The 25,746-nt window shown below is 42.2% G+C and overlaps 1 protein-coding gene across 2 annotated transcripts; it reads left to right on the top strand.

Annotated features, from left to right (window-relative positions):
- On the top strand, positions 1 to 25,123 carry MEE21 (PIN domain-like family protein). 2 transcript variants are annotated; one of them, XM_087695346.1, is made up of 7 exons: positions 1 to 276; positions 21,693 to 21,773; positions 21,869 to 21,989; positions 22,108 to 22,443; positions 24,588 to 24,653; positions 24,735 to 24,813; positions 24,915 to 25,123. In XM_087695346.1, the coding sequence occupies exons 1-6, from the start codon at positions 86 to 88 to the stop codon at positions 24,807 to 24,809; spliced, it is 870 nt and encodes a 289-aa protein (XP_087551472.1). In that variant the 5' UTR covers positions 1 to 85; the 3' UTR covers positions 24,810 to 24,813; positions 24,915 to 25,123. The 2 variants fall into 2 exon arrangements, with proteins under 2 accessions (XP_087551472.1, XP_087551477.1); XM_087695351.1 differs by lacking the exon at positions 1 to 276 and adding an exon at positions 332 to 417 and having other exon boundaries at positions 21,707 to 21,773.
- The last annotated feature ends 623 nt before the right edge of the window (positions 25,124 to 25,746 follow it).

The raw sequence follows: 25,746 nt of genomic DNA, 5'->3' as shown, positions 1-25,746 counted from the left end.
AGAGAGAGCGCGCGGGTCGATAGTTGAAATTTAGAAGTACTTAGAGAAGCGATTGTTTGCGAGAGAGAGAGAGAGGGGAAGGGAGATGAGGGTGAAGAGGCAGAAAATACACAGGCGCTCTATTCGGTTCTACAAAACATGCGGCGGGTTCAGGGAGCCTTTTAAGGTGCTGTGCGATGGCACCTTCCTGCACCACCTTCTCACCCACAAGATGGGCAGCCCCAACGACCACCTTTCCCGTCTCCTCTCTGCTCCCACTAGGCCCTTCATAACCAGGTACACCCTCGCCACTCCACGTTATCTTACCGAAATTCTGCTTAATGATTTCTGATCGCTGGCTGTATTGGGGTGGGGGTTGGTCATCTATGACAGCATCCAAAGTGCATTCGTCTTTTGCAATCGTTAGCAGTATTGTGGGTTCGTCTTTTGGGTGACTATAATTTGAACTGTTCTCACATCAGTCTTCCATGAGAAATCGGTTCTCTAAACGAGAGAGAGAGAGAGAGAGAGAGAGAGAGAGAGAGAGAGAGAGAGAGAGATTTTTAGTTTGCAAATAGGTGGGCCAATGTTTTGTTGATGGAAGGCCAAGAGTTTAAAGAATTGGGTGAATGTTGTGAAAAACCCATTTTAAAGTATTTTGGGTGAACTTTAAGCCAAAGCATGTAAATATGTACATTGTTATATGCATGGGCTACTTTTCGAGTTCTATATGTGTATATGTGTGTGTGTGTATAGAGAGAGAGAGAGAGAGAGAGAGAGAGAGAGAGAGAGAGAGAGAGAGAGAGAGAGAGAGAGAGAGAGGTTTATTGAGGCCAAACTCAGCCTATGAGACAAAACCATGTACAATTCTGTTCATCACTAGATATCAAAGTGTGACATGCTAAAAGATGGTGAGTGATATATTGTGGAAAGAAGTTAAGGTGATGTACAAAACAAAACAATGCTTATATAGGGATACAATGGGAGGATGAGGTATTACATGTCTAGTTGTGTGGCTGAATGATATCCCTACATCTAGTTTCACCTAGTCATGATCGGTGGATAGAGTATGTCATACATCGTGGATAAGATAGTATGAGGGTAGCATCTAGATTGGGCTCTCAACTTTGTCAATTGTTGCTTGTCACTGGCGGATCTCTCTCATCTCTCTCTGATGCAACATTTGTGTTTGGTACCCTTGTGTTTGTGGGCGGCGTGTTGCTTTGATCTCCTTGGCTCTTTGGATCGTAGTTTGTCACTCCTCTGTGTGGGTGCTATGTGTGCGGTTACTGTTTAGAAGAAATCAGTGAACTGTAATTGACGTTCCCCTCTCTATGTAATGCCAGCCTGTAGCAGTGATGTGCGGAGCCTCTGAATCTTGACTAGGAATTGGCCTAGGTGGTGCTAGTGTGGGGACTCTATGACTAGTGTGAGGAAGGCGTCTCCTCCAAATAGCAAGGGATATGTGATGTTTGGTGAAGTCCATAAGGATCTATAACCCAAAGTAATGGATGTAACTAATCAACCAATCCATGATGTGTTTTGTCATGGATAAGCAAACTCTAGAACACAATCTTTGGAACTTATGATAGAGGAATATTAACACATTTGAGAGAGAAAGAAGAAAGTAGGTTGTGTTAAGGACCCATAAAACGAAAATGACCTATGCGATCAAATTGGCGTTGACAATTGATCCATGGCATGTCTTGTCATGGATAAACAAATAAATATGAAGAAAGTAGAGCCATGTGTGTTTACAAGAGCCCTTTGCTCCACAACCACATATGGAAGGATCTCAAAACATCAATGATGGCATCTCTTGAGATTAAGCTCTCTGAGAATGTCCATGGTAAAGGGATATGATAGTTTGGATTCTCTAAAAATCTCATGGTCAATGACTATAGGGTAGAGCTACTTAGCTCTATATAGCTTTGTGACTTTGCCAATGGTCACATCTAACATGAGAGTTTTCATTATCAAGCTTGCATGTTGCTCTATACTTGATGATGGTGATCCTTTAATTTGTGGAACTGGACCAATGCTGGAGCTTTGTTTTGCTTCCTTTGAAAGATATCATTGCTAATTGGATTTGGACAAAAAATTAGTGTCTCTATGAGGTTCACACTTTGGTAGACACAATTTATGAATGGTTGCAATACTTGTTGCCGTTTGAATCCCCCCACCATGAATCATATCAATAAGATGTAGGAGGTGGCTGAATTGGTTGCATGGGGGAAGGGGGTAGGTTCAAATGATGTGGTAACATTGCTTGCTTACCTTCTCTCTTCTAGACATGACATCTAGTAATCCAATTTACTGACCTCACTAGTGCATGAGATTTTGACATGGGAGGATTTGGGTCCTTCTAATTTGGAGTAGGACTCTTGGCATATAATAACCATTAAGGCTGTTACCAACTACATCTATTGAGGTGGGAGTATAGATAAAAAGAAGATTAAGGTCCTTCTAATTTGGAGTAGGAGTCTTGTCATACAATAACCATTAAGGCTTTTACCAACTACATCTATTGGGGTGGGAGTATAGATAAAAAGAAGATTAAAACTTAACATTTGGAATACAAAGGACCCTCAGAAGCTAACTTTGTGCTCTTTGTTGAGCTAAAAATGAGTTATATACTGAAAAGCTTTTTATTACAGCCCCAAAATATGCTTATTACTAGAAGTTTCATTGAATTACTGCTTTTCTAGAGAGTGTCCGTGCCCCACATGCCAAACCGTAATTTGGGAGGTTCCACTCATTCATTAATAGATAGGCTGCCCATGACCCAGACCTATCTTGTTTTGCAGATTACTAGCGCCCTTTCTCTGTTGTCCATACCCCTCTTTGGTGAATATCCCCTCTTTGGTGAATATCATAGTTCGAGTTGCTATCCATCAGTAGCCGCCTGATCCAGATACTCCCGATCTGCTTTTGTTGCTGCTGAACACTCTCAGAGGCTGTTTGCTGCATTTTGGGATCCATATAGAGTATGACACACTCTCCAACTCATACCCTTTGCTCAGGTCCTTCAAAGACTTTAGAGTTCGAGGTTTAGTATTCACCTTGCATAGTGTGTTTATTGCATTGAGCATGGTATTTATTCATCATTCATCTTTTGTGTTCATTGCCTTTGAGATACCCTTTATCAATCTATACTTTTGTTAGCAAAGTATTTGTCAGCTCATGTGTGAGTCTGAGCTTGATCTTGGCTGGGCATTTTTATTAGGTATTTAGGTTTTTTCTGGTGTGGCATTTTATGCCAGTGGAGCATTTTTATGCACCAGTCGGCCAGCATTAATGCTGTCCGACCAGCATTATTACTCCCCACTTTTTCAGCCTATTTATTGCTCCTCCTCAGTCAGCATTATCATCATCTTCACCATCTGCAGACTCTATGGAGAGAGGAGCCAGTGCCAGTGCCCACGCAGCCAGTGACTCACTGTTGTATGCGACTGCCTCGTATTCAGATATATGGATTCCATTTCCCGTGCATACATCCGAGTTCTCATCTGTATCGTGTTCTTTTCTTTTCTCTTTTTGTCTTGTGTTTCAGCAGTTTATTTCAACACATGTTTATGCTTCCACCGTTGCTCCACTTCTGACATGGTATCAGTTTTCAGGATTTGTGTTTCTGCTGTGTTTTCTTGCTGATTTCAGAACTGTTTTGTACCCCTGCTGATCAGACGACTGCTGTCGCAGCCAGGCGACCTGTTTTGGGGCTGTTTTCAGCCTGCGTTTTTTGCAGTTTTGCCATCGCCTGTTGGCTCCGCACCCTCTGCTGCCTACGCACCCTCTGCTGCCTGCGTTTTTCATCTGCAGCTGCTGGCGATAGTTTTCTACCTGTTTTTCTCCAGTTTACAGCCTGCGTTTTGCTGATTCAGCATCTCTCGTGGCTGGATGACTGTTACTTCAGGCCGTTTTCTCTGTTTTTGGCAGTTTTTGACTGATTTTTTGACTTTCTGCAGCAGATTTTGTCTTCTATTGATCAGATTTTGGTTCTATTGCATGTGAACTCTCATTTTCTGTAGTCTGTGCTTGTGTTTTGGCTGTGTTTCCTCTCTAAATTCCATCTCTTCTCTACTTCTCTCCTTATCCTCTCCATATGGCTCCTCTGTGCACTTCCACTGATGATAAGTTACATGGACCTGATTATCTCACATGGAGTGCTGTCATGAAAGCTTGGTTTGTGCAGAAGCGGCTATGGTACATCGTCTGTGGAGCTATTGCTCGACCTCTCCGTCCTTTTCCTCTTGAAGTATGGCAGAAGTTGCAACAGATGTACAGGACCAGCTTCGGCACATGCAATCTGCTCTTCCCGAGGCGCATCTCGTCGGGACGGTCCTCTACAAGCTCCCCCCAGAGTTTGATGGAGTGGCCAATGCTTTGCGGGCGCAGACATCATCGACTCCTGTCAGTTTTACACATATGACCTCGATGCTTCTTGAGCATGAGACATCCTTGAGATTACATGGGCGGCTTCCGGCACATTATGGAGGTGAGGCTTATGTAGCTTCAGAGAGGGGTAACGGGAAGAAGAAGTCGAAGGCCCAGTGTTACCACTGTGGCAAGAAGGGATATTTGCGGAAGGATTGCAAGACGTTAGCGGCTTCCAAGAAGAAGGAGCAGAAGACGAAGCGGGATGTTGACCCTACCGATGAGTTCTCTCCTTCATCAGACTCTGACTTAGATCCTCCGACCAAGGTGAAGTCCAAGGCGCGGAAGGGATCCTCTTCTTCGGATCGCGGGAAGGGCTTGGTGGCCCCTTCCTCGATTGCTTTCTAGTGGTGGTGATGAGGTCATCCCTCACGACTCTCTTGTGCCAGAGAGGGAGTGTGAGCGGGTGTTCAGATGGGGCCGCCGAGCCCCCTCTATACTTTTATACAGGTGCACAGGTTCCAGAGAGGGCCGTCCCTGACGCATCGACTTCAGTCTGGCGGAATCAAATCCTGGAGCTGGGATTGACATCCAGGTTCATGATGAGCTAGTTATCTGACCGAGAGCGGGAGGCTTTTGTTTGGAGCTCACATGAGGGGACACTTTGGCGGTCTGGCCAAAGGTGGGAATCCATGGTCACCTATGTTCAGGGGCATTTTTGACAGGATGGTCTTGTATGCTCCTGCGAGACATTGATGATGGACACAGAGACATGCTATGATCTTCTCTATTTTCAGGTGTTTGGTACAATCGACATCGACATCAGGTTCTCTCCGAGGCACCTTGGTGGTGGCTTGATCACCCACTGCTTGGGTATCCATGGTTCTACTTGGTGGTTCTATGTTGTATAGTTTCTGATCCCTTTTCATTATCCTATTGTATTGTATCAGATCACTCATGATTTGAGAGAGGGTGTTAGCAAAGTATTTGTCAGCTCATGTGTGAGTCTGAGCTTGATCTTGGCTGGGCTTTTTTATTAGGTATTTAGGTTTTTTCTGGTGTGGCATTTTATGCCAGTGGAGCATTTTTATGCACCAGTCGGCCAGCATTAATGCTGTCCGACCAGCATTATTACTCCCCACTTTTTCAGCCTATTTATTGCTCCTCCTCAGTCAGCATTATCATCATCTTCACCATCTGCAGACTCTATGGAGAGAGGAGCCAGTGCGAGTGCCCACGCAGCCAGTGACTCACTGTTGTATGCGACTGTCTCGTATTCAGATATATGGATTCCATTTCCCGTGCATACATCCGAGTTCTCATCTGTATCGTGTTCTTTTCTTTTCTCTTTTTGTCTTGTGTTTCAGCAGTTTATTTCAACACATGTTTATGCTTCCACCGCTGCTCCACTTCTGACAACTTTATCATATGATCGTGTTTGTATTCTATGTTTGAGTATTTCTTAACACCCTATGGTCCTTGATACTTATCCTTGGTAGAGTGTATTTTCCTCGCCTTCGATAGCTCCTTGCTATCATCTTTTGTTAGATTGGAGACTTGGATACATTTGGTGTAACTTGTCAGAGACCTCGTGTTTTCTTGTCATCCATCTCGGTGGGTCTTGTTTGGGAAGGGTTTCATGCTACTCTGCCAGATAACTTCATCAATGAACTTTATCAACAATCACACGGCGGTCTAATTTTCCATTGGATTTTTTGTTTCTCCGGTCATAAGACTGTGACAACTATTACCTTTTTGCTGATTTTTTTATTACTACTTTATTTGGTTTTTCTTTTTGGAAGGATCCCGCTTGAAATCTAAACGCCTGAGTTGCATGGCCAGTATGTGAAACGGACAGGAATGTCCAGTGAGTCAAGACTGGACAGTTAAGGTCCAGTACAAGTCTGGAAGAGATTGATGGCACTGTAGATTGACAAGCCTGGAAGAGACTTGTGAAAGTGTATATGGACACGTGTGTTGAAGAACTAGCCTGGAAGAGACTAGTTCAAAGTGAAGATGGACAAATCTCCAAGAGATTAGTCCATGTGGGGTCATCAGTGGAAATTCACTTTCAGTTGAGCTACATTGCAAATTTGGATGTAGCCATAGTCTGCAAAGATGTTCAGAAGACTAGTGGGGATGCAATGGAAGCAGCTCCTAAAATTTAGGGAGTTACTATTTTTGGATTCTAGAATCTGTTCGCGTCATTATCTTCATTTTTGCACGAGGATTAATTCTCTGGTCTGTGCCGAGGTCAAATTTTGCACCGATCATAGAGAATTTTAGACCAAAAGGTTTAAACAGGAAAATTGTTACATGTATGCCATGTGTCACAATTTGGGCATAAATTCCCAAAAGAGAGAGAGAGCAACACAAAAACGAGTTTCAATGCATGAGGGGCAGATTGGAGCATGGAACTCATGGGGCTGAGGGCAGATTGCTGTAAATACATCAGCTATGGAGGGTACTTCTTCATCTCTGACTCATGTAGAGAGGTTGAGCTTGCTCCTCCTAGGTCACTCTCTCCTTCTTTGAGCAGATGGATTATGTACAGTGTTGTGGGCTGATCAGATGGATCATGTATAGTGTTGTGGGTTTATGCATAATTGCCGAGGCAAGAGCCTCTTGAACAGGTACAGGGTTTGCTAATTGCATTTCCAAGCAGATACTTGTGTGGAAAACGCTGTTTTCCTGAGATTTCTTGCGTGAAATCTCGCAAGATTCAAAGGGCAAGTGGCCCATAAGGTGCGGGAGCCTGCTGGCTACGCACACATGTGATTGGTAGGTAAAATAGGGCCCAAAACAGGAAATTACAGCCTGCTGTATATTTTTGCAGGTTTGGGTTTTTGGACATTTTTTGGTGTCTATTTGCTCTAAAAGCTTCAAGAAAGCTCTAGGGACACTGCACTTGTATTTTGGAGCAGTTTAAAGACAAAAACCAGAAAATGCAGCGTGCTGAATATCTTACCAGGCACTTCATTGAGTGTGTTTAGGTGTATGGAGGCACCAATTGAGTAGGGATAATGACCAGGTCAAGTTGTACTGCCGTTATGGTGTCGAAATCGGGTTGAAACTGTGTTTGCGTCTCCACTTTGTACAGGGACAGCTTGTAGGTAGGTTATTGTGGGATTATCCCTTTGTTAATGAATAAAGAAATACCGCAAGGGGCGCCTGACCTAGGGGCCAACAGGGTGTCTATGTCACAACAAGAGCATTCTAGCTTCCTGTATTTCTTCTTGATTCTGTGTCTTTAAGTTCAGGTAAAGTGGGCGACTGTGAATTGGGTGAAAGCATTTATATATTTTGGTTGTACACTACCGCCCTTTCCAGTGAACAGGCTGGTTTCATCTCCTGCCTTTGGCCACACTTAAGATTTGAAAGGTGTGCTACTAGACATGTGATTTTGTCTTGTAATGTATACATCTACTTGTGAGCGTTAATTTGAGTAAGATGAGGATTTTGAGAGCCCTGTCATTGACATAGTTTGTTAATCTATCTTGTGTGTCAATTTCCCCCATTTCATGGCATTACCCATCTCAGTACTCAAGTTTTGTTGTGGAGGATGCTACCTTATGAGCCATGCTTTGGAGAAGTCGTGAAGAGCATAGGCTTTATCAGCTCCATTCCATTGTAACTACTCCTTTTTAGTAGGGTCTTCCTCACCATTTTCCTTTGCTTCACCTATTCTTTATATGCTACTTTCCATCCCATACTTTTCTTCACATTTTCCATGATCTTCTTTGGTGGTTCCATCTATGATCTAGCCGTGGATTCTCTCGTCCTTGGTCTAGTTTTAGAGGAGGATTATGAAACTAGCCTTCCTTTTTAGATAGGGTGGTAAATAATCTAATTACGTACTAATTACAATAATCATAAAATTCATATAAACTGAAAATGCAAATGTTACCACTTAATCGTGGACATTTGACACTTGGTTGGCCCCAAAACTGGTGCCTCTTGCGGTATTTATTTAACTTGTATTGCTAAAAGTTGAAGTATACTGAGATCTAGCTTGATCTCCTTCAATCTTCAATACATCTTGCTGTCCATAGCAATCAGTAAGCCTTTAAACCAAATTTCCCCTTGGTTTACATGGCGATTGGCTTTCAATTTGCTCCTTGGATGATGAATTCTGCCCCTAACTTAATGTTGACTGACTAGCCTCTTGAAATTCCCTGAAATTGCTAAATTTCAACCATTGAATTTCAAGTACTTGGCCCTAAATTTTAAGCACTCTTCCTAGGGTGGTTGGTAAACCCTAATTTCTACCCTAAATTAGGGTTTAGCAGCAGAAAATTTTAAATTGTACCTTTTTGGGACTGAATGTGGCTGAGATCTTTTGAGGAAAGCTGTGAATTGGTTGAGAGGATAGAGAGGAAGGTGGAGAGAGAAATTTTAGAGTCTCATAACCAAAACTGGCTGAAATTTAATGTTGGCTTGAGTAATTGATTGCTGCAGCCCACCATTGATAGAAGCTCCACATGCATGCACCTATGTGAAGATATGCTAGGGTTTGCATAGAGAAAACATAGAATTTACAAACATGACTAAAACATGATAACTTAAATAGTGACGTAATAAACACAAAACTCGAAGTCAAAACTCAAAACGTAAAAACACAAACACAAACAGAGAGAAGAGAACTTTGAAGTGAATGAATAAATGCAGTAAATGAATGTAAGAGTGTACAAAATGCTCATGGTAGAGTGGTGAGCGATGACATCCACTGGAGACAGATCCTTTGTGTTGTAACCACTAGTCAAAGTTAAGAGAGTGCTGAATAATGAAGGGTAGTAGAATGATCACCAAAACACAGGAGTTTGGAGGTTGAAATTTGGTAAATGTAGTAGTGTACCACTTGAACAAGCTGAGAATTGATCACTCGAAGATGAGGATAGTTAGGCAACAATTGGAATGAAGAGTGCTGATGGAGGGTGGCTTGTTGGGTAGCAAAACATAGACTGCATAGCAGATGCCAGAAGTGGTAGCATCCTATTGCTTGGTTGCAGGGACAACAAATGTAGATAGAATGGGAGTGGTTGATAGGGAAGCAGCTAGCAACAAAAGTTGTAAATGTAGCAGCAGGAAAGCTCCAAGCAGCAAGGTAGTAGCTGAAGATGACATGCTAGATGTTGGAAGGTGGAGGGCTTTAGTTGCCAGGGGCTGGACAGCCTATTGATGAGGGTTTACAATAGAGGTCTCTAGGCCTTCAATTTCTGAGCATGCTTTCCAAGTTGGTTGTCGAACCCTAATTTTTGTTGTACATTAGGGTTTAGAGGAAATGTAGTAGCAAGAAAGCTCCAAGTAGCAAGGCGGTAGCTGAAGATGACATGCTAGGTGCTAGAAGGTGGAGGGCTTTAGTTGCTAGGGGCTGGACAGCATATTGATGAGGGTTTACAATAGAGGTCTCTAGGCCTTCAATTTCTGAGCATGCTTTCCAAGCTGGTTGTCGAACCCTAATTTTTGCTGTAAATTAGGGTTTACAGGAGAGATTAGTCAAAGTCTTCACCTCCAATGGTTGATTTTATTGGAAATTGTTGAAAAATGATGAGAATAGGTTGGAGGATGAGAGAGAATGCTGAGGAGAGAGAAAAGCAGACTTTCATCGTGAGAAAATGGAAAAAAAATATGTTGTCTTCTCTAGACAACTATGAAAATTGTCTCCATTGATGAAACATTCCAAATATGATGTTACTTGGCTGAAATAGCCCTCAAACTGTTGTCTCCCATTGCTATAGTCTCTTCTAGGCATGTTATCAGCTCTTGGAGGTTCTCTTGTTGGCTAGAAATGGCTTGTTAATTGTTGTAGCAGCAATGGCAGCCTTCTCTCTCTCTCTCTCTCTCTCTCTCTCTCTCTCTCTCTCTCTCTCTCTCTCTCTCGCTCGCTCGCTCAACTTGCACAAGGCTAGGATTGTTGAGCTAAAACGTCATTCCATTCTGATTATCTCTTATAAAACAACCCTAAAACAATGAATTACTAAAAGTTTCATTTAGGGGGGAGTGGTTCTAGAGTGCTTTTGTGTCCCACATGCAAAATCCTAATTTGGGGAGATCCTTCCATGTCTATAAATAGACAGGCTGCCCACCATTTAGCTCCAATCCTTGTCTTGTAGGTTTCAACCCATTAGCTCTCTTGCAAGTTTCACTAGTTGTCTAGTCCCCGGCAATTGTTGCTACATGGTCTATAGCTATTACCCAGCCTTCCATTGCTGTCGGTGATCTACTTTCATTGTCTATATGAGGTCATTTTTGTGTTTTCAACACTTTTCTTCATCAGCCTCGACTTCGATTGGTGGTTTGCTTCACTCGGGATCTGTCTTTGGTGGACAACACATATCGACACCTCCTACAACCCACTCCCACGAGAGCCATCGGTTGTTGGATAACTCAACCCTTGAGCATTTTGTATATTTTCTCATTCGTTTACAACATTGATTCATTCATTTGAGAGTTCTCTTTCTTATTTGTTTGCCTTTGTGTTTTGTGTTTAGGGTTTGAGCTTTGTACGTCACTATTTAAGTCTTTGTGTTTTACTCGTGGTTGTACTTTTTGTGTTTTCTCTATGCAAATCCTAGCATATCTTCACCTGGTATTAGAGCTGGTGCTCTTGTAAAGAGTATCGTGCGGAGATTGTGAGGGCTTGGTTTTATGCGAGGTACATGAACACACGTAATTGGTTCGTAATGTCTTAAACACCTTCTCGAGATACCACAATGTCTTATGAGGTTTTTCCATCATTGGAGATCTCAGGGAGGCATTATGGACTTGGCGAGGCAGACGACACCCCACCTTCAATTTCACCCTCTTTTTCTTCTCCTATTTCAGATTTCAATCTCTTGACCAAGGAGGAGCTTGAAGAGTACTTGCACAACATGTATAGTTGAGCTTACACCCCTCTTACTAGCTTTGCTACTCCATCTGAATGGGTTGGTAAGGCTGGCCACCTCTCCAATCATGGAGGACATGGCGTCTTGGGATGATTGGCGACCCATCCTTTTCATCTTATCAAAACAACAGGTGTGCTTTGATACCATGTCAAAATGCGCAACAATGCAGAGAGATAATAGGGTTTGTGGGGAGAAACAGAGAGTGTGTATGGCAAACATTGAGAGAGAAGAAAAACTCATGAATACAAGAAGAAGGGAGTGAACTATAGTTCTGTGATGCTGTCAAAGATATGGAAGATGATCGCCAGCTGTCAAGGGAGCGAACTGCACTTCTGAGTTGCTAGGGCATTGGCTTGGGCAGCAAAACGCAAATCCCAAATGTGAGTGAGTTGCCAAATGTAGATGATGACAGTCCAGAAGTTGATGCCAGGAGGAATAGGATGATGCTAGATGATGTAGAAGTCACTAGGCTGCAAAACGTAAATACTTGGGGAGAGGAGCTGTAAACACAAAGCAGGAATAACCCAAGTGCTGAAAATGCCAGCTATCAGATGATGTCACCAGCAAGGAGGAGCCTCCAAATGTAGCTTGAAAGGTAATGGGGATAGGGTGCCTGAAGGAGAAGGGGAAGGTTGATCATGAATTGCGGTGTCCTCCAGTAGGGATATGGGCAGTAGTGGAGTGGAGAGGGAAGAGTGTCTGAGTGATAGAGGAAGAGGGAAGAAGTCTGAAGAATGATTGAAGTGGGCTGTGGGTGGTGATGAAGAATGAATGAAGTGATTGCCTATTTATAGGCATAAGTTGTCTAGGGTGGCGCACCACTATGTGGGCGCCCATTGAAAAAGTGACCAAAATATGGACACAAGTCCTTTCGGGGCTGTCAGTGCAAAACCCTAACTGAAGTGTGTAAGTGAAGAAGTGGTTTTTCAACATGTACAACCCCCTTGAGTGTATGTATCAAAATCCTCTCCTATTTCTCCTTTTGGTATGCAGGATGTTGATCGTTTTTAGTATGTAAACTTCAATAAAGGAGGCTGTCGAAGCCGACATCCTTTATCAAGTATTCTATTTTTTGTTTAATTTGAGCATGTAAACCACTCTTTCCAAATCCTTTCCATCCCACCCTCTTTTGATCCACACCTCGATTTCCTATCTTCTTTATTCCAAAACCTCGAATTACACTTCACTTTTGGATCGAGCACACTAGGATTTGGATCCTCCATCTCTGCTCCTAGCACTTTCTCTTTCTCCACACCATATTCTACCTACCCTCACTTCACAACCTCTTTCCACCTTGGTACATCGTTAGGGGGAATGCCACCCTTTAACACTATACCTTCTATATATCCACAAGTGAGCACTTCTTTTCACCTTGGGATTGTTGTGATCGGCATCCCCCTCACTACCCTTGGTCACTCACCTCTCCACTTATTGACCTTCTAGATGTAGGGATTCCCATCCTTTGCTTATGATGTGTCGTCACACACCCCATGGGTCACTCCCATGCAAGGATTTTCATCCTTTGCCCCACGTGTCCTTGTCTCTTCTCCATGGGCTACTCATGTGGTCACTGCAACCGTTCTATGACTCACATAAAGCGGTACTTCCTTCAATTAACACCTGGACTTTACATACACACACATAAACAGAGACCTCTCTCCCTCGCTCAACATGAGATTGGCCCCGAAGACCGGCGCCCCTCTTGGTATTTCTTTATCAATTAAAAGATAGAAAATTACAAAAATGGTAATGTTCCAAAATACATAACCTGTGAACAGTTGGTTTTCATCTCTCCTAAGTAAATCCCAGCTGCATAGGAACAGTACAGCATGTCCAGATCAACATCCCTTACTGTCCAGCATGTGCAAAATTCACTGTTCTTATTGTCCAGCACACTGTTCTTATTGTTCAGCATGTGCAGAGTTCACTGTTGTTACGATTCAGCATGTGCAGAGTTCACTGTTCTGATTCAGCAGGAATAGAGTTCATTGTTCTTATTCAGCATGTGCAGAGTTCACTGCTCTGATTCAGCATGAATAGAGTTCACTGTTCTTACGATTCAGCATATGCAGAGTTCACTGTTCTGATTCAGCATGAACAGAGTTCACTGTTCTTATTCAGTATATGTATAGTTCATTGTTCTTATTCAGCATGAACAGAGTTCATTGTTCTTACGATTCAGTATGTGCAGAGCTCACTGTTCTTATTCAACATGAGTAGAGTTCACTGTTCTTATTCAGCATGAACAGAGAAAACACAGAATTGTACCTTCGATGGAATCAATCCATTATGCAAAGCATTTCTTCTGAGAATAGAGAGAGAGAGAGGTGATTAGAGGGAGCAAGCTCTACCTCCATCCGAGAAGGAAGGCTGGTTTCACCATGTTTTAGATCTTCATCATTTCATTCATCAGAGTTTCTTCTCTCTTCTCTTCTCTTCTTAGTGTTTGCCAAGTTCACTCTGTGTTCCTCTGCACAAATCCTGCTGTCTCGCTGGTATGCCGTCTTTTAACATGGTATCAGAGCCAGATCTGCTCAAATAGTGGCAAAGATCCTCCACTCCACTAAAGGCAAAGACTGGTGGCGGGTTTGGCATCCACTTCTCTTCTTCTTCTGCTGCATCAACATCCTAACTGGCGGTTGCTTTCTCCTGCATTTGCAGTTTTCCAGCTTGCGTTCAGGGTTGCTGTTGCCACCTCCATCTACCTGTTGCTGGCAGTTGTTCTCTGCAACCTGTGGCAGCAAATTTTCTCCTTAGCTTGTCGCAGCAGATTTTCTCTCTCCACTGCTTGCGTTTGCTGTTTTCTCTCTTTTGTAGCTTGTGTTTTTATTCTTTTTTTCTCCTCACTTGCGTTTTTCTATTGGTTGCAACCTCTTATTGTTGGTCGCATCCTCCTTCCATTGGCAGCTCACTTCCCACCCTTTCACTAGCCTCCTAGACCTTGAGACGGACATTGCAGTTCATGGTTCATGGTTGACCTCTTCCTTCTTCAATAAGGCACATTGATACCCATGGCTTCTTTACCAACAGATGACCCGACTACTGGGTGCTCCTGTTGCGGCATGAGTAATCATCCCACCAAAGACTGTCGACTTTGACCTTTGCTTCCTACCCCTTGGAGTATTTGCGTCTTCCACCAGTCACTCCTTGTGCCACCTCTCCTTTCTGGGCCATAGAGATCATTCTGCATCAGCTACTAGAGTACTATGCTAAAGGCAATAAGACATATCCGATGTGCACTAAGTCGTTTCAAGCAGATGGAGGATCGATTGGCGCTACGAGCTCTTGGAGATTGTCGCAATGCCAACGATTGTCTTCTCCCACCTATTATTAGGTACAATGGCTACCACGGCTCGCGGTTCTGTAGTCTTCTCCATCGAGAGACAATGATTGTTTGATACCGTCTCCTCGTCAGTCCGCTCCTTCGAGAGACAGTGGCTGCTCGACTCCTTTCTCTTCTTCGGCTTCCCGGTTTGCTCCATTGAGAAGAAGCGACTGTTGCCCACTCATTGCTCAGTCTGAGCCCCATGCTTCACCCTTGCCTACTCAGGTTTGAGAGGCCACCTTTGGGAGTTCTTCACCACCCCAAATATCTTCTTCGGCATGACCAACCGCACTTTCTTTATCCTGAGACATTTCAGAGTCCATGATCCATGAGTTTTTGGATTTTCTATCTACCTTAGAGGGGGATGATCTTCCTTTGCCCTCTGAGGGGGCATCTACATCTACTATGACTTCAGAGGGGACTCCTTTTTCTCCAATTTCAAAGGGGATCCCCACCCTTTGCTCAATCCTTCGCACACCTTGGTGGAGGCCTTTTACCTTCTTCTTCTACCCTTGGATGGGGTGGCTTACTTCCAGCAGTCATCTCACCTATTGTTACCCAGGATCTTGAGGATCTACCTAGATCGGGGCCTTGGAGGTTTAGCCGCAACTTGGTCATGAGGCCTTCGTATTCCTTCTTGCATGGATGTACGGAGCTAGTGGCTTCTCTCTCGAGGTTGAGTGTCGGGTTCTCGAGTTCACTCTGTCTAGTGTTCTTACTGTAGGTTACCTTTCAAGTGGAAATCTTGGATCTTAGGGATCCTCTACATATTTTTCCTCCTCTTATTCTTGCCTTGGTCACTTGGTCAGCACGGAGCCAACTCTCGAGATCGAGTATGGGCATATCCTTATGGTTGTCAGCACCACATAAAGTTTGAAATTCCTCCTATGCATTGCATGTTTTCATCATCTTTGTACTAGGATGCTTGGGCAAGTGAATAATTTTCCTAGGAGGGATACTGTTCAAGTGGGACCTGCTGCATGAGTATTCTTCAGGATGTAGCATTCCATCTCCACCTCACTCTTCTCTTGTTTCCCTTTTTGGGCTTGAGAGGGAGTGTTGAGAAACCTTTCATCCACAGTTTTGTGTTTCGCGTTTTGCATTTAGGTTTTCATAGTGTACAACCCCAAAAAGGGGCTAGGTACCCACAGTGGGGCGCCACCCTAGACAAGCCGGTGCCCTCCCTCCGGGCACCATCCTAGATAGTCTCTTGCCTATTTATAGGTTGCCTCTGTCATTCATTCTTTACGGCTGATTCATTCATCTATCACCTCTTCTCTCCGGTCTCTCCACTGTCCTCACACCCCTTCAGGAGGACATTGCGGTTCGTGGTTCGTGGCTGTCTTCATCATTTTCCTTGTGCTACAGCACCCTTGTTCCTTTGTATCACATTTACTCCATGTTTCAGATCTTCATCATTCCGTTCATCAGAGTTTCTTCTCTCTTATCTTCTTTTCTTAGTGTTTACCGAGTTCACTATGTGTTCCTCTTTGCAAACCCTATTGTCTTGTTGGTACGTTGTCTTTTGACAATGGGATGTCAAAGCAATTTGAAGATGGAGAGTTGTCGAGGCAGCGAAGTCCTCAGATGCCATCGGAGTCGAGGAAGATCACCAACTACGAATGCATACTTCCGAAGATGAGGATTGATAGGATGACCCATCCACAGTTGTCAGGTATAAAAGGTATGATACAATAAAATATTGTACTAAATGGTACCTTATGATTTTATAAGATGTGGTATGATGTTAGCACGATTTTTTTTTAAATGTGATTAAAAAAAACCATAAATCATTAAATGATAGAATACATGTTTAAAGTGGAAATAGCCATCTCATTACAAAATAAGATGAATACATGAGGGTGATCATCATGGTTGCATGGGCTATGCAAAACATGCGATACAACTTGTCTAGTATATCATCGTGGCATCATGCATGTGGATACAATGATAGTAGATACAAAAGAAAGAGACACCTATGAATCTATGATGAGGCATCATTATCATTATCATCATTAGAACCATCAGAGTGCTCATCAAGAGAGTTTGAAGATGACTCCTCGGCATCGGACGAGACACACTCATATTCATCCTCATTGATGAGGTTACCATCATCATCAAATAATGGCTACCTAGGTGGCGATTGTGTAGGCAAGGGGGGATGTCATCATAAGGCACAGGATATGAGCTACTAGAGCCTCACCTTACATATGTTTGCAAGCCACTCGAACCACCCCTCCTCGATGTTGGAGGGCGCCGAATGACCATGCCCTTGCTACCACCTACTTGAACTCCTCGTCCATGAGCATTGTTGACTGCGAGTGTCACGAGTATTTGGTGCTATAAGCTCTCTGTAGAGCTTTGCAAAAATCTCATTCTTCTCCTTGTTCACCTCTTGATGTACACTTGGAAGAGTGTTGCCCGTCAACTTGAATGTGTCAACATTCATCTACACAATGCACATAAGATTGTAAATGCTAAAGTCTAAATTGTAAAGTATAAACTTCAAAGTTCAAATTTTAAAACAACAAATTTTAAATTTTATGGTTAAGTGTTTAAACTTTACTTGCTTTGGACTACCCATGCTTATCATAGCCCTCATCATGTGTAAGTTAGCCGATTGTGAATCTTCGTGTGAATGAGAGAATAGGCACTTTAGTTTCTCTCACATACATGTGAAGAGCAATCTTGGGCAAGGATCCTCATGGCTAAGGATTGAAGCGTCTCCAATGTGTATCCAAAGTTTTGTCACCAAAATAAAATCTTCACAAGTGACTCTCTCCTTCAGCTAGCAGGAGAAGCAAAAGCTACATGCCTGCTTTGATCTGCATAGCATCCAAGCTTCTCCAACACTGCATTGTGGTCACCCACAAGGACCTCATGAATCAAATAAGCATGCTGGTTTGAATGGAGCTCTCTATCATCCATGAGCGTCGGTGACTTGTAGGCCGGATATACCAATGCGGTAAAACCATGGATGGGCTTATGCATCCATGCTCATCTCCTCTTTGCTATCTCTAAAACATGTGCACGTTGTGTCTCTGTGATCACTATGCCTTCATCAATGCCGCTTTAAAGAAACGAACGACAAGGGCCATGGTGGATCCCTCGCAATCTCTCATACGTAACACCCTATAAAAGGGAGTTACGACAATGACAGTGGCACAGACTTTTTACCAAAATAGCTCATCAAGGCATAAGCATTGCATGGCTTTGGACTCCAATTCATTCCATAGAGTGGGTATCATTGTCTGGCGCAAGGCGGACTGCACCTCATAAAGGCGCTCCAACAATAACCACATGTAAGCAAACCAAGTTGAAGAAGGCTTCTTCAACTCCAGTGTGCAAGCACCTTTACCTTTACTGTGAAGGTGACAACTGATGTAGCTTTGCGGACCACCCTCTTTACCCACTTGAGCTTCCCAATGTCCTCCATGAGCAAGTCCAAACAATGACTTGCACATGGAATCCACATAATTGTGGGAAACTCGGCCTCAAGTAAATGACCCATGTGTCGACAATTCGATGTATTGTCGGTAACAACTTGCATCACATTCGACGGCCCATCTACAATCACAATTTACAAATTATTAGTAACAATACTTGGAAGTTGGAGGTTAGAAAGAGTTGAGCCTTTCAAGCTTCAACTTTCAAGATTCAAGAATGAAGAGAGATGGGGGGTTGGGGCCCAGGGGGAAAGAGAGAATCGAGATAGATATTAGAGAGAAATTAGAATAGGGAGATAGATAATTATGCATAAATCAATTATCATAATGAAAGAAAGTGAAACAAATTTAAAAGGCAATGTATACCTCAATGATAGCTTGCTAAATGTGGCAGTAGATGAATGCGCCCGTCATTTTTCTCCCCCTCTTTTGCTGATATTTATGGCTTACAAAAAGTAAGTGTCCTGTCGATGATGCCTTGTTTCTTACGACCACTCCATTCGTCGGTGAGAATGGAGCAACCATAGTTTATCCATGCAGCCCGAATAGGATCAAGGGCTGGCAAAGGAGACTTTTGAAGTGTATCCCGATTCGTAGGATGATTAACACAAACGATAAGAAATTGGACTGCTTTCCTCCCATCCTTACTTCTGATTCTTGCATAAGCAGAATCATCATCAAGCACCTTTGTTTCCATATGCACCCTTGGAATATAGGGCTGCCTCAAAATCATTGCATATGAGGAACTATCTTGCACAAAGAAGTGTTGCTCTTCTTGTACATTACCAATTGTCACTTTTACATTAGGATATGTAGCATAGAGCTCCCTTGAAGAATTATTTGCAGCCTTCATACACCAACCATGATTAGTGTCTACAGGCCATGCACCATTTTCATACAATCCACGCTCAATGACATTAATCTCAGACCCATAGTCAAGCAAAGCAACACAAGGAGTTTCACGCTTCCCTATTTTCACTACCGTTTCAGTGGTAGCCTTGACCCAATGATTTCTGGTATAATGACTTCGAGGAATAAATCCTAGAGTCTCTTTCCCATATTGTTGCATCTGCCTTATTCCACCATGCATATTGCTACAAGATAATGCATTTTCAGTTACTTTCTTTTCTTTTTCACATGCTGTCCAATGATTAGTAGCATAATACATGTACAATTTAGTAATTCGCGCTTTCAATTCATGTATAGTGATTCGAACAAAATACTTGCTCCATGTAAGTTAAGCCACCCCAAAGAATTCCATATTTTGAGCATAGGTATGCACATATGTAGATACATTCTTGCCATTGAACAACTTCATCTCACGTTCAACTGCTTGTAGAGCATTCATCACAATAGTTTTTGTTTGAGCAAAAGCTTGCATCACGTGTTGTTCTTGTTGTACCTGCATAAGCATATTTATATTGTGTACTAACTACTGCAAAACATCACTGGAAATTGTGCTCGAAGGTTCTTTTATCTTGTCTTTTCTTCTGGCGACCTTTCACGTCAGGTTCACCAACGTCTGAGGGGTTTTTGTTGAAAGGTCGTATTCACCAGGGATCAGAGATAGAAGGAAGTAGAGAATAGGAGATGGAAGAGAAGAAAAAGAATAGACAAGAGGTAAACATGATAAGACTCACAGTACAATGAATCAAATCTCTATGTATTGATAGAACTTGAAATCCCTTGTTTGGCACTACTCAGAAGCAATCTCCAAGCATTAGATCTCTTGGATCTTTCTCATAGAACAAAACGTGCATTCAACATTTACTTCTTCTTTGCTGCTTGGAACCCGAATCAGTTGATTCCATTGGCTTCAAAAGGGGGATAAAACCTTAGGACACTTGGTCAGAAATCTCACAGATCACTCCTTTTTCTCCCAATTCAAAGTGTTGTTTGCTACCTATCAATTGTGATCACGACGCGTGATTTCACCTCTTTTTTTAAAAATGAAAAATCCAAAAATGGTTGAAAAGCCACTTGCTTTTTACATGCCACCCTATTTTAGTAGTTTCCCTGGCTTTTTAGGACATTTACAATAAATAATATCCAAAATAGGCTAAAATTATCCAAAAATCTAGTATTTTTTGGACCATCCATGTCACGGACACTAGCACTAATGACCCAAATGATATTGACTCTCTAGATCAATAAGAAAGTCAAATGATGATGCACTCTAGAGTTTTTCACACCGTGTTTGCGTAATGGCACGACAACAATTGATCCTTCAATCTGTCACTCCCACTCTCTCTTCGTCAGTCTTTTGACACTCTCTCTTTTCCATCATCTCTCTCTCTCTCTCTCTCTCCTCTCCTATCACCATCTCCACACTCTCCTGACGCCAGTCTTCATCTCCAGTTGGTTGCGTTTATGGTGGCAGCGTGCTCCTCTTCAGCTGGCGTCCATCCTCCATTGTTGGCGACAGCATCTTCTGTGTTCCTACACCTTGTGTTTGGAGTCCACACTCTCTTTTGGCATCATCCTCCACCCTTGTGGCGGCTCCACCTTCTTACGTTTGGCTACCAGGGAGGTTCCTCACCATCTGGTGTCGCTCTCTAGCAGGGGTCACCTTCATCGGAGGCAGTTGCACATTGCGTTTGGTTCTTGGCTACTTCCCACCCTTCTAACGTCACTCTAGCAACTGGTGTCACCTCATCAGGCTTGCGTTTGTAGACAAAGGCTTCATCGGCTGTCTCCCTGCTCGTAGGTACCACTCTTTATCCCTGTGTTTGCAGATTCAGAGACTCCTCACCTTTTGATGACAGTCTCCCCGCTCTAGGCGACACCTCCTCATTCTGCGTTTGCAGACTGAGAGGCTTCTTCAGCAGTCTTCCTGCACTCCAAGGCTTCCTTTGTGCTACGGCGCCCTTGTATCAGATTCACTTCATCAACATGATTCATCTTTCATCATCTTTTGTGTTTCTTTTCTCTCTCAGTGTTTGCCGTATACACACTGTGTTTTCCCTTGCAAACCCTACTGTCTCTCTGGTCACTTGGTCATTCTAACAAGTGAGGGCAAGGAAAATCGAGACATGAGTGTTGGGAAGGAGCACAAAAAATGATCGACTCCAAGGTGAAATAAGATGATTAAAAAGGTGCCAGCTTGTTCCCTACAAGGGAAGTGGGATGGGATGTTCGAACTAGGGAATGGGGCTGGAACTTTCCCTTGTCTTGGAACACATCCCCAGTTCCTCACTGGCAGGGAACAGCATTCCCCATTCCAAGTCACCATTCCCTCTGTTCCATATTGCTACAAACATTTCTTGTTATTGCGCTTATTAGCTTTTAGCAAGATTCAGTCTAAAGGATTGGTCTCAAGCAACTTGGAGCTCTTCCTTGGAATTAAGCTGTAGCTTGTGATGTGTGTTTCGGTTATATCACTGGATTGAGGCAATGGATTAAGTTGGAGCAGTGTTGTTTTACATGATTAATGCACGTCCTTAAAATACTGCCTTGACATTGTGCACTAGATTTTTAACTACTATTACAATGGAAAATGCTATTCTTGGAAGTCTTGTGCCATTTGCAATCAGTAACATTGCTAAAGGTCTTCGGGATTATGCATGTTGATGTTGGGTATTTTTTATGGAGAGTAACAAATTGTAAGTTTTTGTATTGATTAAATATCATGTTTGCAGCAATGTGGGTGGTCCAAATACAACCCTGATAATTTTTTTGTAGATGTGTAATTGCAGAATTAAAGAAGCTTGGGAATTCATTCTCTGGGACTCTTTCTGCTGCTCACAAGCTTGACTCAGCCAAGTATGGTCATATATTTTTCAGTAAAAGTTGAGCTTACACAATCTTGAGGGTTAAGCTGGCTTAAACAATCGATTACATTGTTGTGGTCTGGCTAGGTGCAATCATGAACCTTTGAAATCTGGATCTGAGTGTCTGGAAAGTCTCACAGGGGATGGGAACTCTGAACACTTCTGGGTAGCAACCCAAGATGCTGAGCTTCGTGTAAAGCTACGGCAGGTATAATTTTTTTGGACTGGCTACAGGTTGCACATTATTTTTCTTGGTGCAAGGAGCAATTTATGAACAATAAATGGAAAGCTAATGAGCTCTTGTTTGTCTGATCTTTGGTTTCAAGCTTCCTGCTGTTCCCATCATTTTGGCTCAAAATAATTATTTGGTTCTTGAACCACCATCTGAGAAGCAACAAAACTTTGCACATGCCAGTGAGGCACAGAGAACTCATGCTAGTGAGAGGGAACTTGAGATTCTTGAAGCTCAGAGAAGGAAAAGAGATGCAGCAAGGCTACAGATGGAAGAAACTACAGAATTTACAGGAGAGGATCCAGGGGCAGGTCCCAATCATCTTGTCCAGCTCTCCCTTAAGGGTAGAAATGTTTCGGAAGGAAATCAAAAGGGGAAAAAGGGCCTCATAGCGAAGGATCGTCCTCAATTCAAGAAGAAGCGGGCAAAGGTGAGTTTTGAGTATGGCATAGAGATGTGAGTGCGCTCCTGTTGCAGACTCATATTTGGGTCCATCCTACTTTGTTAAACTTAGATATGCTCAGATGTGAAGTTTCATAGTGATAGCTGATACTGGTAACTTGCAATTTGAACTACCTAAACTCTAGGAGATAAAAGGGTTTTTACAATGTCAATGTTAGTGGAGAAAATATACAAAGAAGACATTTGAGCTGGAAACTGGCTGAAATTTTCTCAAAGAGATGCCCATGATACAGAATGAGAGGTCCCTCTACTGGGGCAGGAATTGATACTCTTCAATTAACTTGATGCACAATATTAGTAGTAAGTAAATTAAGGGAGGAACACCAGCATAGGGTGAAGGAGGACCCTAGTCACAGAATTTTTAAGTAAAGGCGTAAGTAAGAGATGCAAAAGAAAAAAAAAACCATATTCAAAATACAAATTTGCTTGAACTTTGAGACTGATTTAGAAGATAAGACCTCAGTTCTGCACAAGCATTGTAAAGAACTAAGGGCTATCATACTGCACCTCAAGACAATGCTTAAATCTTCACCATTTTAATAGTGCTGCATCATCCAAATCCTGGCTTATCATCAATTAAAAGACACCATGGGTCCTATGTCCATTGTCTTGCCAGTCTTGGGTTTATTCGATGCAGCTTAATAAGATTGAAACCAACAATTAACAAGTTGCAATAAAAGTTGAGCACTTCAGTCAAAGATGAACTCTTGAAATCTTGTTTTTCAGTCTTGTTCTATTCAAACAGCCCTGGTGATATGTCAACAGAATTGATTAGCCTGGTTGACAAGCTGAACAAGGGATATGTCAACTGGAGAGGGGAAACTTGGTTCATTTGTGTTGGTGATTTAACTTGCATAGTTTTGTGTGCGCCTAATTCCAATACAACAGTGCTGTGCAGTGTTTGTGTACATCAGTAAGACAGTTCATGTGTGGTTTATGTTGTCTTCTGTAGCTCTGGCCCAGCTGGAGTTTTACAACCTGAATTATGGGGGAGTAAAGGGAAAAGGAAGGCAGGCAACTTGGAGGGCTTTTCTGGCTCAAGCTAGGTGTATTTAGTTACAAGGTTCTCTTTATGGTCATAATGCATCCACAAAGCATTGAAAATTTCATTTGAACAGCTAAATGGTGGAAGCTAACTCCAAAGAAACTGTGAAAAGAGAAGCTCTCTTTGAAGCGGTGAGAAGCTTTCTAGCAAAATATAGAGGCTCCTTGTTGAAGAGCCTTTAGCAAAAAGGAAAATGTCTACTGCTTGTTGAGACTATCTAGCAAAAAGGGAAATTTCTATTGCATGATCCCCTCATTCTGCCATGAACACTGTTACAACATTATTCTGTTATTGTACCAATACCAGAGATCTCAAAGCAAGATTTCTGCACTTTGGGCAGTGAGGTTGTGTGAACTTTTTCTTGATGGACATCTCGAACATATGGCAGACAATTGGTTGCTTATCCATGATCCTTGCATTAGACAAGATTTTTGACCTCTACTCAATCTCAGATCGACAATTGCATATATTATCCAACTATCTGTGGTCTGGTACAGCAGATAGGCCAGCAGCAAAAAGATTAGATTTTCTACTGTTTTGTTTGTAAGATATTGTAAGATTACTTTTCCACTATTTTCTACTGCAGAGATTTGAGTATCGCTCACATGGGGAACTTCTTGCTTAGAAATTTAAAGAATAGAAGCAGTTGTTTTATCTTAAAAAGTGCAAAATGACTTCTATTTTTTTTCTGGGTTAATTGTGACAGTTTAACCAACTATAGGTAGCTCCAATGAAGCAAAGCATGTACCCAGATTCCATTTTTACTGTGAAAGAGTGCTTTTCACCTGCAGCTTAAATCTTTTCTCAAGCCTTACATCTGTTGTATGAATGCATGGAAATCTAGCTCTATGTAAAGCTTCTGTCATCTGAGGTGTTGGTCTGTAAATGAACTTTTTGAAGTTTCACACTATTTCTTTTCTAAGCTCAATTGTCTCTTTACGCGCAGTTCATTTAATGGCCTCTCTACTTCTTGTCAACTCCTGATGCTAGCAAAAAAGTTTTTAGTGAAACGATCATTTTCTTGTTGATCATGGGCTGAAGCTTAGTGTGATGTGGATATGGGGCAGGGTCCAAATCCATTGTCCTGCAAGAAGTCGAAGAAACCAGCAAAAATGGAAGGTCTCATAAAGAAGGTAAGGAACAACTGTCATTCTGATTTCCAAAGCTTGCAATATATGATCATGGTGGAAAATAAACATCTCCTTGATTTTTAGGAGCAAGGAGCAGATGGGGAAATGGTCGTAAAAAAGCGGAAGCATCGGAACAGAAAGAAAGTCTCCAAGGTGTAACTGGGTAGGTGTATGAGATGTTGGCTTCTGTTATGATTGATGCATTTTTCTTTATTTATGTAATGATTTAAGGACATATTTCTTATGAGATAACCTTGTACCCAGGAAACACCATTTTGATCTTATGAGGAAAATTTATACAAAGAGGGATGAAGCCCTTCAAGTGTACTGCAAGCCCAAGGGCAAGACTATATGCACCACCAGGATGTTGTATTTGGTGAAATTATAAATCATGATTATGATTCAAGCAATGTAATGTGATGTGATAATCTCTGAAGTTGCAATCTTTGAATATGTTATTGGGTTGATTGATATACTTGATGCCTCCTCTTTTTGGAAATTTATGTCTGAAAAACTAGTTCTACCTGTGTGGGTGGTGTTTTCACATAGTTGGCCAGAGAATATACAGGCTATTCATTTCCCTTCTCTTCTAGATGCTTTTACTCTGGGGGGTCTCATTGTTTACATTTTTACTCTTTGAGGCACTTTGAATGTCCATGGCTACTATCTTATATTCCTAGCCACCATATTCATGATTGCTTGATGCTTCTCCTTCTGTATAATGGACCATGGAACTACCCAATCAAGTTCATACCTTGTTTGTATGTGATGTGAAAGAGAGGGAACATGTATGGAGCTAAAAATAGTTCTACTTGTGTGGCTGGTGTTTTTACTTTGCTAGATATGCAGGCTATTCATTTTCCTTCTCTAGATGCTTTTCTTTGGTAAGTCTCAATGCTCATCTTGCCTTGCGTTGAGCTGGTGCTACCTTGAATATTGTCCAAGTGTTTGCTCTTTGCTACCATATTTCATGATTGATTGATGGACTAAAAATACTAGGAATCTAGGACAATGTGAAATTGATATTTGTTTCTTTATTTTTATTTTGTTCTTTTTTAAAAACATTTTAATTTTTTTTCTTTTTTAAAAAACATGA

The sequence above is a fragment of the Lygodium microphyllum genome, chromosome 2 (assembly GCF_053477565.2).
Source record: "Lygodium microphyllum isolate KBCC chromosome 2, Lygodium_microphyllum_v1.1.10, whole genome shotgun sequence".
Taxonomy (NCBI): domain Eukaryota; kingdom Viridiplantae; phylum Streptophyta; class Polypodiopsida; order Schizaeales; family Lygodiaceae; genus Lygodium; species Lygodium microphyllum.
This window is presented reverse-complemented; position numbering and strand designations above follow the sequence as displayed.